At 57.6% G+C, this 16,303-nt stretch overlaps 2 protein-coding genes and 1 long non-coding RNA gene across 11 annotated transcripts in view; 1 reads left to right on the top strand and 2 right to left on the bottom strand.

Annotated features, from left to right (window-relative positions):
* Positions 1-501, bottom strand: part of SGPL1 (sphingosine-1-phosphate lyase 1) — a 75,623-nt gene extending 75,122 nt beyond the window's left edge. The window contains exon 1 of the mRNA XM_019813215.2: positions 213-501. Within this exon, the coding sequence (XP_019668774.1) occupies positions 213-486 (274 nt within the window). The 5' untranslated portion in view covers positions 487-501. The remainder of the gene's footprint in view (positions 1-212) is intronic.
* TBATA (thymus, brain and testes associated) lies at positions 94-14,660 on the top strand. 7 transcript variants are annotated; one of them, XM_045040109.1, is made up of 12 exons: positions 115-216; positions 748-796; positions 1,803-1,959; positions 2,318-2,497; positions 3,325-3,560; positions 4,508-4,663; positions 5,441-5,616; positions 7,070-7,261; positions 9,163-9,244; positions 10,020-10,164; positions 11,641-11,693; positions 12,705-14,660. In XM_045040109.1, the coding sequence occupies exons 3-12, from the start codon at positions 1,913-1,915 to the stop codon at positions 12,788-12,790; spliced, it is 1,353 nt and encodes a 450-aa protein (XP_044896044.1). In that variant the 5' UTR covers positions 115-216; positions 748-796; positions 1,803-1,912; the 3' UTR covers positions 12,791-14,660. The 7 variants fall into 7 exon arrangements, 6 of the variants coding, with proteins under 6 accessions (XP_044896045.1, XP_044896049.1, XP_044896044.1 ...); XM_045040111.1 differs by having other exon boundaries at positions 116-216; positions 7,088-7,261; XM_045040110.1 differs by lacking the exon at positions 748-796 and having other exon boundaries at positions 94-216.
* On the bottom strand, positions 3,432-9,641 carry LOC123380802. Of its 3 annotated transcripts, XR_006587002.1 has the most exons (5): positions 9,385-9,641; positions 8,870-8,974; positions 7,952-8,141; positions 7,761-7,842; positions 3,432-7,421 (listed from the first exon to the last, which is right to left on the bottom strand). It is a non-coding gene; the product is annotated as an uncharacterized LOC123380802 (long non-coding RNA). The 3 variants fall into 3 exon arrangements; XR_006587000.1 differs by having other exon boundaries at positions 3,432-7,842; XR_006587001.1 differs by having other exon boundaries at positions 3,432-8,141.
* Positions 14,661-16,303: the final 1,643 nt, after the last annotated feature.

Genomic DNA, 16,303 nt, shown 5'->3' with positions numbered 1-16,303 from the left:
AGAGGAGCCGGGGTGGTGAGGAGAGGGGCGCTGGGGAGCTTGGCTCTGGAGGTGTGGGGAAGGGGTAACCTAGCAACCACTGGCTCACGTAGTCACAAAGCCCGACAGGCTTGCCCGCAGAATCAGCCGAGCCTCCCTGTTGATGCGCCCTCTTGCTCCTTTCTGCTCGGGCACCAGGGACTTCTCACTCACATGCTGTAGCAGACACTTACCTCGGTGAGTCCACGGATCTCTCCAGGGGAGGAAGTGGACACCGGAGCCAGACAGGGGCCCAGGGGGAGCTGAGACAGGAAAGGGATGTTCGGTCTCAGGCTTGGTGTGAGCATTCAGACCCCTTGGACTCAGCTGGTTGGGGCCCCAGGCAGAGAGGGAAGCGAGGGCAGAGGCAGACACAGTGGGGCCCGTCCCATCCCGCTCTGGAAAAGCAGGCCTGGCCTGCTCGAGTCCCTGGTGACCTTTCCACAGCAGCTGTGGGTTGTGACCCATCAGTGGCTTATAGAATCAATTTAATGGGCCACAGCTAACATTTACAAAATAAAAACAAAAAGTGAGATGAAAATATCACTGTGCATCGGATGTAGCAAGGATAAGTGTTGCTTCGGGATGTTCCTGCTTCAGTTTCACATACACAAAAGCGTGTGCACACGCGCATGTGAATCAGGTCACAATGTAACAATGAGTTTCTTACTATGAGCGCAGTCAAGAGCGTTCGAAAGTCTCCGTTCTAACAAGTACTTTCTCCTGTAGGCAGATGGGTTGGGGGCTTCCAAATCGCCTGTTCCCAAGCCTGCAGCATGTAAGTGCTCTAGATCGCAGAACCATCATCGAGAACATCCACAGCTTCCCTCGAAGGAAGTTCTGCCAACTGTTTTTCTCTTTAAAGGCGTCAAGTCAGGATGTTTGGGTCCTTGCTCTGGGACCTCAAGTCTCTCCTTCCCCAGTCTCAGGCAGTGCTGCCCCCCCACCCAGTTCCACCCTAGCCTGATAAGCCTTTGGCCCTGGGGATTTCTGGGGTCCCTTGCAGATCTTGTGACCGAGAGTTAATTTTCAGAATGCACTGACTTCCTGTCCCAGCCCCCTTCCTAGCACCCGCGATCCCTGCACTTTGGGGACAGATAAATAGATACATCTATGTAAATGTAAATGTAAGTGTATATGCATAGCTGTATAGCTATATTCCGATGTATAGATTTTTAGACTGATCACAATTCCTCAACAACTATCATCCTTCATCCACTCCACTGATTTAGTTTATTTCATATTATAACGGGCACCAGCAAATGCGCCTCTCAAACCAAGAACGAGAATATCATCATCAACACACCTTATGTACTCCCTCCCCATTTCAACACCCCCCCCCCAACTTCCCTCGGAAATAGCCACTAGCTGAATCACTGCAGTTCGCATTTTTTTGCCTTTCCCCCCTCATTTGATCACATGTGTGAGACTTTGGCTTGCCTTTATACTTTATTTTGAAAAAGGATCTCGGGCCGTAAGGTTTTCTGGGACTTGCCTGCCTTGACTTTGCAACTGTATTTGTGAGATTCACCCACGTCATTCCGTGTGGCTGTGGTTCGTTTTCACTGCAAGGTGATGTTCAGCTGACCACACAGAGCACAGCTCCATTCTTCCGCCATGGGACGTTTGGTGTTTGCCAATTTGAGCAACGTTAGTCTGAACAGTCTCACAAATGGCCCCTGTTGCCCTTCCCTTGGCTGAATGTCTGGGAAGGGAATTGCTGAGCGGTACAGCATACGCAAGTATTCGGTTTTGTGAGATGCTGTCCATTCCTCTCCCCCAAGGGTCTGCGCCGGGTTACAACTCCAGGAACCGCCCGTCTGTGAGAGTTCCTGTTATCCAACTTCAACGCTAGGGTTAAGTGCGCGGGCCTTTATCCATTAGAAAGCCTACGATGGCTACAGAGGCGAAGACCCCGTTGGCTGAACATCTACTAATGAGGTAGGACCCCAAGCGCCTGTCCTGCTGACCAAAGGCGTGGGGGGGGGTGGGGCAGGGGGGGCAGGCGTGGCCTGGGGAACTCACCTGACCCAGGGGCCAAGAGACGCAGTCCTTCCCTCGCCCTCTGCTGCCATCCGCCAGCCCCCCCCCCCCCCCCCACCGTGGGTTCTCAGGCCTGAGTTAGCACAGGTCACAGACTGGGTCCCTCCCTGGGGAGGGAAAGGACACGGTGGCAGGGGGTAGAGGCACCGAGAGCAAGAATTCCTGGGGTTTTTAAGGGGTGACTCCCTCTGTCAGTTGGGGTAGGAGAGACCAAGTAACTGCACCTTTCAGAGAAGGTTTGCTTTATTTCTTTAAGTCCCAGATCCCTTAGAGGCCGATGGAGGACGGCACCGAAAACTCAGGGGCCTGGTCAGCGAAATCCTCAGAGGGTCCCGGGGCAGAGCGTCTTGCTTAGCATATCCAGAGTCCGTCTCTTCTCCAGAGGGACTCCCTTCAGCCAGGGCCACCGGGAGAAGGGAATGCAGACAGCGAGAAGGCAGGTGGTCTCACCAGGCCCCAGGCGGAGAGCAACCCCCCTTTGGATCCTTGCTGGACTGACCTCGAGCTCCTCCTCCGGAGGCAGGGCCCAGCATCGTCAGGAGAGGGAAGGGGTGCAGGGTGGAGGACAGACAACCTGAGAAGCTTGTCTCCAGCGAAGCCAAGCAAGAGCTTGACGCTTCCCCGAAGCGTTGCAACTCTGATAGCTGCCCCGTCAGCTCGGCATCTCCTGGGAGCGGCCCCCACCGCAAAGGACTTGCTGACGTGGTCTGGCCTTGTTGTTCCAGCTTTGGCCCTTGGACGCTGAGTCTGGGCCAAGTCTGCCCGGAGGGTACAGGGACGGGGTGGGGGTGGGGTGGGGGGCGAGGGGGGTGTTGCCTATAGCTGGCTTCTCCTGGGCTGCCAGTAGTTGGCTTGGGGAGAGGCTCTTTGTCTGCCCCCTGCCCCTGGAGGTGTATATGATGCACCTTTGCTCCAACCCACGTATTTGGATGAGTAGGTGGGTCTATGTCCTTTTTCCGGCTTTAGAGATGGTTTCCGGGAGAAAACGGAGATCTTGGGAGATTCATCTGAGTTTTCTCAAGTAGATCCTAGCTCCCTGTGAAAGCACCTTAGGAAGACAGAAGGCTCCCTGGGACTGGATTGCGCCAGTTGGGAAAGGACCCCGGGGGAGGCCTGGCTTTGGGTGCCATGGGGGTGGAAGCGAAATCCTAGAAAGCGACTTCAGCGTGTCTCGGGACTAGACATATAAGCACTGAGCTCTGAGCTTGGGTGGGCACTGCAGCCAGGAGGCTCCATTAGCTTCTCCTTGACCTTCTCCTTCAGTCCAAGGGCTCAGCTGAAGCCTGAAAAGAAGTTAGGGCACAGCCCAAGGAGCCACGGGAACGGCAGACCACGGAAAGAACTGATGATCCCAGGGATCGTGGATTTCCAGCTGATCCAAGCGGCGCTGAGGACCCCCAAGCCCCAAAGCCCCGGGGCCTACCGCTTTGGCCGCCTCAGCCACCACTCCTTCTTCTCCCGGCACCACCCCCACCCACAACACGTGACCCACATCCAAGGTAGGCCTGGGGGAGGTCAGGGCCTGGCTGAAGGTGGTGGGCCAGTCTTGAGAACTGGAAAGGGAGGACGCAGCCCCTGTTTCGGAGCCGAGGCCCAGAGAGGATGGAGATTTGGGTCACAGAGCTGCCTGGCCACTGGCAAGGACTTGGTCAAGGGAAGACTGGACTTGTGGGGCAGACTTCAAGGGCAGACTGTGTAGCCCTTACAGGATTTCCCTCATTGCCGATTCTGCCATTTTAAAAATCAGAGAAACGGATGAATGTTCGGCCCCGGAACTGTACTCCGTTCTCTAACGCAGGCCAATTCATCCACTTAGCCATCCATTCATCAGGTATCTTATTCAGTGGGAACTCTGGGTCAGGCACTTTTTTTAGGCCCCGGGGATACAGCAGGATGAGATAGTCCCTGCCGTCATGGAGCTGACTCTGACGGGGAAGGATAGGAAATAGATAAGTGTCAGAGTGTGGTAAGCCAAGGCTCTAGAGGGGAGGAGACCTGATTAATAGCATGGGATTTGAGCAAAGAACTAAAGCAGAGAGGGCGTGAACCATGTGGATACTGGGGGAAGAACGTCCCAGCTGGGAACAGCAAGTTCAAAGGCCCTGAGGCAGGTATCCTGGTTCTGCTGGAGGAACAGCAAGGAAGCCAGTGCAGCTGGAACAGAGTAAGGAGGGGTAGAAGGGAGATACACCAGAAAGGAGGTGGGGGGGGGGGTCCAGATTGTGTGGGCCTTAGAGGTCACCCCAGTTACCATTAAACCATCTCACTGAGTCAGTGGGAGCCACTGGAAGGTTGAAGACAAAGAAGTGACAGGAGTGACTCTCTTGGCCTGCCTGATGGTGGTGTAGACCAAGGAGATAGCAGCGGAAGAGTTAGTGGCCCTGCTCTAGAGATAATCAGAGATAAGGCCCAGGCCCTCCTTCCCACAGCCTCTAACCCTTCACAGATTTCACCGGGAAGCCCGTCTGCGTCGTCAGAGACAAGTTCTCTCTGGCCCCCTTGCCTCAAGCCACACTCTTATCCTGCTGTCTGATGACGATGCCCACCATCCCTGTCCCCATCGGAGACCCGCAGTCCAATCGGGACCCCTGGCTTCCTTATGGTGGGTACTTCGGCAGGTTCCCGGGAAGGAAAGGACCAGTGCTCTTAGGTCAGTGGGGTTCCGTGGGGCACCCTAGAGTTTTCCACATTTCCTCAGACAGCAGAATGTGCATTTTTCCCCACTGCCCGGGTCCTCAGAAATGTGGCCCCTACCCAGATTTGAGGTGTTTGAGGCGTTATCACAGAGGACGGGCAGATAGTCACGTGATTGACAGCTACAGGCAGGAATGATATTGGAAATATTGAGCAGCTTGTATGTTCAGGCACCAGTCAGTGAGAGCCATCCAGCCAGAGACGGGGCTGGAGCAAAAGCTTTCTGGAGGCCCCTGCCCTGCCCTGCCCAGTCTGACCCTTCTGGAAGGGCCAAGGGAAAGCCCGCCGGCGGGGGTGGGGATGGGGAGAGCCCCCAAGGAGGAGGAACCAGGACAGCCCTGCAGCGCAGAGAGGCTTGGGAGGCTTCGCCAGGAACAGTCCAGTATCTGAGTGACTGGCACAGCATAGCAACTGAGCCAACCTCGGTGCCAGCCTCCGGCTCCTAAAAGAGGCAAAGCTAGATTAAACCACAGGCATCTCGGCCCCGGTAGCCAAGCATCTCCAGCACCTCCCCGGGGAAGCCACAGGCTGGGATATGAACTTCAGCCCCCTCCGGTAGCGACCGCACTCACCTACCAATGGGGGCATTGCCGCTCCTTCCCTCAAGGGCACCGCCTCCCCCTCTCCCTGTAGGACACAGGGCAGAAGGCTGGGGAGGTGAGCAGGCTCTTCCCACCCCCCACAGCCCTCCAGTGCCGGGTGCCGCAGGGAGGGCAAAGAGGAGGACCCCGGGTATCAGCTGGCAACGTCTTGTCCCCTCGTCCCAGAGGCCTGGAAGAAGGAACTTCTTCCCCTTCCCCAAAGGGGAACCTGGCTTCTCGGGTGGCCGTCTTCACCCAGAACGAGCTGAAGAGCAAAGAGGTGGGTGCGGAACACAGGAGCTGTCTGGGAAGGGGTGCGACGGGGCCGTCCCTTGGAATCCCTCCCGAGTGGATTCCACCTAATGGGGTGCAGGGACAGCGCTCACGAGGGGCGCTCTGTTGGCACGGGAGGAGGGGCTGCGCGGCACCAGTGGAAGGGGGAGGGTCCATCGTGGCTAGGTGGAGAAGTCCAAGAAGGGTTCATAGCAGAGGTGGGATGTTCAGAACCCGACAGGGGAGGCATTCCTCGTGGGGGCAGGCGGCTCAAACGCTCAGAAGCTGGGAAATGCAGGACATCTTTAGAGACCGGGGCTGAGGTCCAGGGAATTGAAGCGGGCAGCCATCGGGGGGAGGGTGGGAAGGGGCCGACTTTGAATGTGGGCAAGAAGAGGCGTTTGTTCTTAGTTTCTCAACTTGGTGTAGTGTCAGATCTCCTAAGGAGCGGAGGACCACCGAAGGATTTCAAACAGGATGGGGTGGCCTCACGGGTGCTATTTGCTGGCAAGCCAGTAAAGGCAATTGGGAGGCAGCTTGAAGGTAGTTGGAATTGGACTTAGGACAGGCCTGGCCCTTGGGGACAGAGTCTGGTCCTGCCCTTGTCTTTTTTTTTTTTTTTTAATGTTTATTTATTTGTTTTGAGAGAGAGAGAGCACAACAGCGGGGAAGGGGCAGAGAGAGAGGGAGGAAGAGAATCCCAAGCAGGCTCCATACCACCAGCACAGAGCCCAACATGGGGCACAGTCTCACGAACCGTGAGATCATGACCTGAGCTGAAAGCAACCGACTGAGTCACCCAGGCACCCCCTGCCCTTGTCTTGGGCAGCAGAGTTCTCATCCCTGCTTTGCAGCTAACTCACTGCAATGCTCACTGCAACTCAGCTAAACTGTCTGGGTCTCACTTTTCCTACCTTTAAAATGGGAAGAAAGATACTACCAGTCTCAACTGGGGTTGCAGGGGTAGGAGGTCCCAGGCCTTGTACCCACAGGCCTGGCTCAGAAGGGTTTTCCCAGGGCAAAGAAAGGATGCCAAGCTCTGGGGGAAAGACCTGGGGGCAGCTGAGCTAGGAATTAAGGTAGGCGACGGGGGCCTTGGCCCAGGATACTGCTTTCAAATCTCTGATAGGCTTGGGGGGGGGGGGTTGGGCAGGGAGGGTCTACCCAGGAGGAAGTATGAGGACTTCAGAGGACCACCAGGGGCTCCAGCATTCAAGAAGTTCCAGGAAGAAGAACTTTGGCTTTAACTGATGGGCTCCCGGCTGGGGAGAGGGGTCCAGAACAGGGTGGGGCTGGCCCGGTCATCCTCCCAGGTCCCTGCAACGCTGTGACGCTGGGATTCCAGGAGGTGATGGTGCCCTGGAGGTGTGACTGGGCCTCCTTCTCTTCTGCTCTGGCTTCTTCCTTGAGCCTCTCTCTCTCTCTCTCTCTCTCTGTCTCTCACTGCCTGGAGTCTCTAGCTACTTTGCTCCCAGCAGAAGGAGGAGCCTCCGCGGGAGCAGGGAGCAAAATACTCAGCTGAGACCGGCAGGCTCATCCCCACTGGCACCAGAGCCACTGGCCACCGTCACTCCCGCCAGGACCCACGGATTTATCCCTCTGGTAAAGATGGAGGAGTCCAGACCTTCAAGCTGCCGGATCAGGAGCTGCTGGTGAGGCCCTGGGAAGGCTGGGGGCCACAGGCCCAACCGAGGCCTCGTCTTGAGGGCTGAGAACATGGTGGTTGCTGCTCCCAGGCTCACAGTAATCCCAATGAGGTGCTTACAAACTGCTTTCGAGTGCGGCCTCTCCCAGGGACGCTTGTACCCGAGGCTGTGAGACCTGGGAGTCAGGAGCCTGGATCCAATCCCCTGCCGCCTCCAGGTTTCTGTGTGAGCCTTCCCCCCCCCTCTTTGAAGGCCTTTTCCCTCGGGGCTTTAGTGCCAGGATCTACCCAAGCTGGGAGCAGGAACATGTCTCGAGGGGCTGCTCCAGCTGTGGCACTGGATGAGTTCAGGGAGGGAGTGACACGCGTGGAGAGCAGGGTCCTGCCAGCTGTGTCCCCAGCCCACGCCCTGGTGTGCTGCAGCCTGCAGGCTGCAAGGCCAGTCCCAGCCCGGTCCCCGCACACTCTGGGGGGTTTGGTCTGTACCACATGAAGCAGAAACCCACCTCCTCCGCATGCAAGTTTCCCATCGAGGCCTGGCATGAGTCCGTGACTGATTCCGCTGGGCTGAGGCGACTTGAGGGTCCCCTGTGACAACGCATACGTATTCTCCAGGAAAGGTTAGACACTGAGCCCGCATCTCGACACCCTCCCCGTGATCAGCACTTCCGAGCACGCAGTCCCTTTGGAGACTTACAACAGTCCCGTGAAGTGGATAGAGCAGACAGGGCCCAGGATCCCCGTTCCATGGATAGGGAGGCCAAGGCCCTGCCAGGTGACATTCTGTGGCCCAGGTCCCCAGAGAGGGAGCAGCATAGCTGGGACTAGAGCAGTACTTTCTCCACCATAGGGCGGCCTCATCTTGCCTGGAATTAGGTTCTCAGGTCCTGTGGGGAGGGGGCACAGGGCAGGTAAGTTGGATGCGGAGAACGGAGAAGGGCCCAGGGGCACACCCAGGGTGGGGGTCACGACAGCAGGCGGGTATCTGGGGATAAGGGGGCACCCTAGCAGGCATAGGCCTGGGAAGAGCCTTGGCCTAGTTCCCACTCTGCCAAGAATGAGGCCGACCTGCTGGGGACTGACGGGGCCCCTTCAGGTCATGGGAAGACTGACCGCCAAGCACTAAGGGGACCCCACTTTCCCAGGACTTCAGGGGCTCCACCTCCCACCACAGGCCCCAACTCCGGCCGACCATAGGCACAGCCGCCCCCTTAGCCCATCTGACACAGAGCTGGATCCTCCCCTGATGACCCGTGACTGGAGAACACGGGGGAAAGAGGGCCCCGAAGTGGCAAAGGTGCCAGAGGCTGAGGAACCGGCCGACAGCGAAGTGTGCACACTGCTCGGCGGGACGGAGCCCCACGCTGGGCGATCTGCGGCATCAGCCAGCCCTGGCCCTCAGCCCGCCCATTGGGATCACCCCACCTCTTTGCTGGCATCTCCAGACCCTGGGAACTCCAGGGCGGGGAGGCCTGTGTGGTCCCTGAAACCCCCACACCAAGGATTCGGTGCGTCTCCGAGGAGCTGACTGGCCAGCTCTGCCTTTGCCTCCCCAGTGAGGGACTTTGGGGTAAAATCAGCCCACGCAGGCTTCACAAATGAGGGGCCCACGTACCTGATTCAGAGGCTGCGTTCTGCCACACTCTCCCTGCTAGGTGTCCTTTCAAGGCCTCAGATTCCTCATCTGGCCAGTGAGGAGGTTAGGAATCTCCCTCCAGGACTGGCGGGAGAGAAAGCACTCCATAAAGTGTGAAGTCACAAGGAAGGGGACCATTGGGGGGGGCAGGGTCCATCGCGGGGACCATTTTAGACAAGCGTGTGGCTGAGGGAGCGGGAGGGGGGCCTGTGCTGCTGGCTGGCACGTGCCATCCGGGCACCCTGACCCAAGGCCTGTCCTCCTGCCCACAGATCCTGGAGCTCCTCTGCCAAATCCTGCAGACAGACTCCTTGAGCGCTATCCAGTTCTGGCTACTATACGCTCCCCCGAAGGGTGAGGACGCAGCCCGTGCCCACGCCTTTCTCGAAGTGGAGGGCCTTGTTCTCTGCTTCTGTAGGACTTGGGTGTCATTCGGCTCCCGCCCAGGGCCTTCCGCCTGGGCCCCCTCTCCTTTTCTGGAGCCCCAAACTAACCTTTCCCAGCTGCACCACGCCCCTGCACCCTCCTCCTCCGTCCTCGGCGGGATTGCCCCGACCCTGCTTCTCGGAGGCGCCTCTGCGCTGACCACTGGCCATGGCACCTGGGAGGGAGGGGTCCAAAGGTGTACTCAGCAGACACACCCCCTCACCCACCGCCGTGGGGCACACGACGCACACACAGACGCAACACGTGCACATAAGCACACAGGCGCATGCTCGCGAACACGGGAATGACGTGCGTGCGCGCACACTGGGACACGGGCCGGAAGGTGTATCCGAGCAGGGGCCGAGCAGAGGGAGAGGGGAGGCGGGGCGGGGGAGGGGCAGAAGGCAGAAGGCAGAAGGCAGGGGAGGAGGCAGGACCGGTGGGCTGGTGGGTGGGCTGGTGGGCGGGCCAGAGGGGGCCAAGAACAAGGTGTACACAAATGAGAGAGTAGTGACAGAAGGGGGGTGGGGGGGAGGGCCACGTGCCCACAGGGGCCACGACAGAAGAGGGAGCTGGAGGCAGAAAGCTGCCTGGGCCAGGCCGGGCAGGAGAGCTGGAGGCCCCTCTTCCAGCCCATCCCTTGTGGGGACAGGACAGGGTGAGTGTAGCCACTGAGGACTGCGCCCCCTGGCTGTGCTTGCAGAGAAAGATTTGGCCCTGGGGCTCCTGCAGACAGCGGTGGCGCAGCTCCTTCCTCAGCCCCTAGACTCCATCCCGGTAGAAAAACTTCTGGATCAGCTCCAGGAAGGCCAAGAGCCATCTCAAGAGAGGAAACAGCCACCCTGCAGGTGAGCTTTGCACCCCTCCCCGCAGTTCCCAGAACCATTCCCTCGCATTCAGCCTCCTGTCCTCCCAGGTGAGGCCAAGGGTGGTCCAGAAAAGGCACTGGTAGCGCTGGCCACCGCCTGGGCTGCGGGAGCCGATGCTGGGGGAGCGGGAGCGGGCCTGGGCCCTTCCTCAGGGACCCTCCAGTCCAGCCGGTGCTGCATGAAGGCCCCTCTGCCAGACCGGACCTTGGCGGCTGGCTGTGGGGGATGCCCAAGGGATGACCTGTGTCAGCTATAAACAAGGCAGGGCTGGAGAAGCCGCATCTACCCCTCCAGATGCTCTTGGTCTTTGAGAAGACAAGTAGAGGAGGAAAGCTAACACAGGCAAGCAGAAATACCTTAATGCCGGGGTTAAGTGCCTTGGATGGCTGGAGGCGACCGGGAAAGGGAAGTCCTCACGAAGCAGGTGAGGAGGGCCTGGACATCAGCAACAGAACTAGCAATAGCGGGTGCCCACCGTGCCTGCCTGGCACGTCCAGACAGACAGTTTACACGTTTGTGGTCCATACAACCGCCTGCATTTTACAGATGAGAGACCTAAGGCTCGGGAACAGTTGATTCAGCCTTGGGCTGGCCTAGCTTCTGAGCCCAGCCGCACGCAGATTTGCCGGAGACCTTGTTAAAAATGCGAATACCTAGAGATTCCAACACAGCAGGTCGGGGACGAACCAGGGGATGCGTGATTTTGACAATCTCCGGAGCTTTTCTGATAGAACTTGGGGAACACTACTGGGGTAGGGAGGATTTGCAGGAGCAGATGAGAGCGTGGGGGCAGTCAGGAAGGGAAGGCAGGAACGTGCTCGCTCCAGGGGACACGTGTGGGGTGGCTGCAGCATGGGCAGGGGGGAAGGAGGCAGGTGTTCGTGCTCATTAACCAGAAGGCCTGGGTTCTTGCTCTGGCCCGGAACGGGGTGCTCTTTTCCACTTTGAGAGACCAGGGGAGGCACAGAAGGAAGGCAGGCTTCACTATGACCTGGGGCAAGCCACCGCCCATCTGGTGGCCTCCGTTTCACGTCTCAAAACCCCTCTCCCAGACCCCTAGGGAAGAAAATTACACTGGGCGCGTAAAAAGGTTTGCTTTGGTGCAAAGCTGAAGTCCTCTATCAGGGCAGCAGAAATTCTGTGTTCTCCACTCACGGGGGAAGGCTTCCTCTCTGTGAGGAAGCAGGGACCAAGCGAGGGCTGGGGTGGGCTGGTGCGGGGGCCTCCCTTACCGCTCCTGGGGCAGAAGGGCCTTGGCTCCTTGGGGCCACAGCAGGCAATGGAGTCACAGTTGTCTGTCGGGGTCCCGCTTGGGTGGTGCCAGCCAGGGACAGATACTTTGGGGCTCTCCAGGAGGGGGGGCTCTTGTGTCTCCCCGGAGCACTTCCCTGCCTCCACTCTGCAGCAGAGGGCTCAGGCCTCGCCTTCCCAGATTTGTCTTTGTGTCGGTTATAGCCAATCCTTGAAGAAGACGAAGACACCGCCTCTACCCAAAGGCGACAAACCGGGTAAGATTCCACGCAGCGGATCATCCTGGGGGCTCCCCGAGGCCCACCCTGGCTGTACTCCTCGGGTGGGGAGGGGTCAAGGACCCCAGAGATGAGTCCCTGTCCTAGGGAAGCTGCCCATTCCATCCATTCATCTATTCACTCATTCATTTGAGAGAGGCTTGCTTAGCGGCTGTGAGTGGGGCTCTGGGGAAGATTCCAGACAAGTTCCTGCTGCTATAGAGCTTCTAGCCCCGTGAGGAGGAGTGCAGACAACAAATAAAAACACCTGAGGGGACAGGTGCCAGAGGAAAATAAAGCAGGGTAAAATGAGGGACAGTAAGAAGGACTGGCAGGGTCGGGGGAGGGCTCCTTGGGCTGAACGACAGGCAGGATCCAGCCCTGTGCAGGTCTGGGGAGAGCCCAGAAGTAGGGCCCTCACCTGCCCGGTGTGTGCATGAGAGCACGAGCAGGCATAAGCAGGCCAGGGTGGCCGGGGCCTTGTGGGGCAGGACAGTAGTAAGAAGGGAAATGGGCCAGGTGGGCAGGGCCGGCCCATGGTCTCATGCAGAGGGCATAGGCGTGCACTGGAAGGTTAGATGCAGGGCATGGGGGACCCCTCTGTCTGCTGAGTAGAAAATGGACTGTTGGGGGCAGGCAGGGATGAGGGGAGACCGGGGAGGAGGCTGCTACATGGTTCTGGTGCCTTAGGCCAGGGCAGGGGGAGAGAAGAGGACAGATAGCCAGCATGTACACGATTCTCCCTCACTAGACTGTAAGGGGTCCCAAGGGCCCGACTGAGTGTTTGGCACAGAGTAGGCACTCCTTGGGTATTTGTTCCCTGGGTGTAGACAGAAGAGGCAGTGGTGAAGCTCAGGGAGGGGAGTCGGCCCCTCCCGAGTCACCAGCGGAGCCCAGAGCAGAAGCGGGGCTTGACCCACGTCTTGGTCCACCTGGGTCTCCCGAGCAGCTCCCAAGTTGGGGCCTGTCCCCTCCCTGTCCTCTCCTGACCGATGTCTTCCCTGCTCCCAGAGTATGTCGGGAAAGCCCAAGTCCTCCGAATGCATTCAAGCCAGAACGCAGCAGAGAAACCGTCAAAGCCAGAGGCAGAATGCTGAGGAGTCCGAGCCACTTTGCCCGCCCTGCTCAAGAGCAGCCCCCAGGTTCAAGGTTGTTCCCAGCCCTACGGCCTCCACAGCAACCCCGACTTTCCTATCACAGGGAGCCTATTAAAAACCTGCCTTCCCTTTAAGAGGACAATTCCATGCCTACTCTCGGTAGTAGGTCTGTGCCCCACTCCCTTGAAGAACGCCCAAGTGGAATCACTCACGCGGGGCTCAGGCTCTGTCCTTCCCGAGCCAACACACACAGGACTCTGGGTAGGTCAGAGCGGAGGTCAAGAACCCACGGCCCTCCATAAAGTAATACCAATACCTCCATCAGTATCAACTGTTGAGTTCTACCAGGCTCTGTGGGGGCGGGCTCTAGACAATAGATCGTGGTGAGCACTGTGTGAGCCGTTCTACATAGTCCACATGAGGTGCCACATTCGCTTCTCCCAGGAGCTCTCCTAATATCATCGCTCCCATTTGCTAGATGAATAAATCAGGGCTCAAACCATCTGTCCAAATCCACACTGTAAGTGGCGGATCCAGGACCCAAATCCAGCACGTCTGGCTCGGGAACCCCCGCTCTTCCCCGCTGTGCTCTACTGCCTTGCGGACAGCAACCCTCACCAAAGGTTGTGGCTGCAATGCAAAAAGGGTGAGCCGTTAACAAAAACGGTGGTCGGCAAGATCAAGGAGGGGACGTGGCGGAAATGTGACCCAGCTGGGGCTTCGCTCCCCTTTACGATCTAGAGAAGATGGCCTTTGACCCTCTGGGGAGTCCAGCGTGAGCCTTGGGATTTCTGCAGATTCCCTGGAAAGCCGGGGCGCGGAGATATGGGAGGCGCTGAGGATCTACAGTGTCATGGTCGCCTGTGGCTCTGAGCTCCTGCTTCCACTGAATTAGGTCCGTGGATCACCGCTCCGTCCTCTTCTGGCCACACGATTCGGCCCCACCTCACGGCACCTCAGACCGATTGCGTCCGTCCGGGTTTCCTCAAATACCCCGTTCACGCAAACCTTGTGTGTGCCGCAGGCTTCGGTCCAGATCAGGGGCTGGACGGGGATTGGCTGTGGGTCCAGCCAACAGCTTCGCGTCCGTATGAGATCGCCTTGTTTTTTTAAAGTCCCCTCTCCTCCGGAGGACGTCCCCCTGGCGGCAGCCTCTTTTATAACCACGCCCCTTGCCATCTCGCTGGCTTCGTCCTCTCCCGTCTGCACCCCTACCACGCGTTCGCCTCCAGAAAGCCCACGTTCCTTGTACTTTCATTGTTCTCCATTTTTTTAATCTTGCTAAAATCCACATAGCCTAGACCTTGCCACTCTACCCACATTCCAGGTGTATACAGTTCGTTGTTGTACAAACATCACCAACCATCTGTCCACAGAACTCTCTTCACCTTGCAAAACTGAATGTCTGTGCCCATCAAACACTTGTTCCGCGTTCCCCCTCCTTGCCCCCAGCACCCCCCTAGGAACTGGACTGCTCTAGGTACCTTGTATCAGTGGAGGCACAAAGTATTTATCCTTTGGTGACTGGCTTATTTCACTTAGTACGATGTCCTCCAGGCTCATCCATGTTGTAGCCCGTGTAGGAATTTTCTCTCATTTAATAGTTTTGCCGATGCAATAGTTCAGCTCCCCCCCCCCCCCCACCCCTGGAGTCCCTGTTCCCTGGCTCTCCAGCCCCTCCCTCGGGCTGTCCAGCCCCGTCAACGGGCTGACCTAGAGGTCTGTTCCTGGACTAGGGCCCTTGCCCCTTGGCAATTGTAGTTACGACAATCTCTCCCTCCTCCCTTAGGAATAATTTTTAGCCATCCACACAGTAGAACATCCTAGAAGGTATCTGCTTCCAGAATAAATCATACTTGTTGGCACAGAACACCTGGCTCTTTCGGTAAGCCTCCTACCTCCCCTTTAACTGTTCGGGAAGTATTACCAAGAGGTTAATATTTGCCACTGCAGATTCTCATCATTGTCTTATTCCAGAGAGTAACCCTCTCTCCAGAGCTGCTGAGCTGGTCCTTGAGATTTATTTATCTATTTTGCTTTTGCAACTCCCTGCAAAATGCCCGTGTCACCGCCCGGCCTTTGCACCCTTTATCACTGCGCTTAAAAGACAGGGTGTTCTGGGCCTGGCTTCTCACACATATATTTGGAGGGTGGATGGCCACCAGATCTTTCTCCGCAGCCCTGCGGTCTATCGGGAGAAAGAAAGATAAAGGGTCTGAGCTGAACCACGCACACAGAAAAACACTGTGGAAGAGAACACTAATCTCTGCCAACGGGAAACTGTTACCTTGCAGGGACGTGGAGGACCGAGCTGGGCTCCTACGGATGCCCTGACCCCATTGGGCGCTCGACAACCTGTAAGGCAGGAGTCATGACCACATTTTACAGGTGGAAAGTCCGAGGCTTAGAGCATAAGCAACAGTAACACGTCAGAGTTCACACAGCCAATAAATAGTGGATCAGACGCAGGGCTGCGGGGCTCCTCAGTCAGTGCTCTTTCCTTCTATGCCGCCTTCTTGCGGGCCACCCACCCTTGGCCTGCTGCTTTCTCAGCACTTCACCCACCTTCCTCCTGCTTCCTCTTCCCCCATCTCTCAGATACGGAGCAAGTCGGGCTTTGTTGTCACTCCCTGACTCTCTTCAAAGTCCCTCAACTGGCCCGCGTCCTATCTCCGGGTTTTAAGGGAATCACCGCTAACCCCCACGGGGACAGGCAGCAGAGGGCACTCGGAGGTTCCAGACACATCACAAAGCACGGGTCAGAGTTGTCGCTGGCCTTCTTGGAAATGCCAGTGGCATCCAGCCTGCCTTCCTCGTCACCTGTGCCCTCAGATCCTATGTGGTTTGGAGGCCCGGGCTGGTTCCAGGGCTGTGGCTCCTAAGGGCTCTGCAGAGTCTCTATGCTTAGCAGCGCCCCCTGTCTGCGGTGACTCTGCACCCACTTGGACATCATGGTGCCAGGACACTGGCCACTTCTAGGTCACTCTTAGGTTTCCCCTGGCTCCAGACCCTGAAGTTTCTCCCTACCGTTTGCCTCTCTGCCTGAAGCATGAAATAGACTGTCCTTTCCAACCTTCTCCCCTATGGCTCTGGGTCCTTCTTGGGATCCAGTCCCCTTAGCCACTGTGGCAGCCGCTGTTTGTGCCTGCCCAAGGTGTCCCCCACCCTCCTTCCAGGGTGGGACTGAAACTAGTTCCATCCAACCACAGCCCCCAATCCCTGGGCACAGGGACTGGTTCAGGGGTAGGATGAGCATGTGACCCAAGCTGGGCCAATCACAGACTGTCTTTGGATTTGGGGGGAGGAGGGGAATATTGGCTTTTGAGGGGATGCCATCACTGGAAAGCATCAGTCACACCTGAAGCCCCTGACCGTCCCCCATCGTTCCCCATTATATGAGTCCATAAAATTACTTCTTAGAGTTGATTCCTATGCATTTTTAACGTAAAACTTACCACCTTACCCATCGTCAAGTGTATAGTCCAGTAATAACACGTGCATGTTGTGCGGCCA

This window comes from Felis catus, chromosome D2, assembly GCF_018350175.1.
Source record: "Felis catus isolate Fca126 chromosome D2, F.catus_Fca126_mat1.0, whole genome shotgun sequence".
Lineage (NCBI taxonomy): Eukaryota > Metazoa > Chordata > Mammalia > Carnivora > Felidae > Felis > Felis catus.
This window is presented reverse-complemented; position numbering and strand designations above follow the sequence as displayed.

Excerpts from the sequence above, each read along its gene's own strand:
- TBATA (XM_045040110.1), top strand. The coding sequence starts at position 1,913 with ATGGCTACAGAGGCGAAGACCCCGTTGGCTGAACATCTACTAATGAG. Across the intron at positions 4,664-5,440 it reads GGACCCCTGGCTTCCTTATG|CCCTCCAGTGCCGGGTGCCG; the intron begins GTGGGTACTTCG and ends CACCCCCCACAG. Across the intron at positions 7,262-9,162 it reads TGCCGGATCAGGAGCTGCTG|ATCCTGGAGCTCCTCTGCCA; the intron begins GTGAGGCCCTGG and ends TCCTGCCCACAG.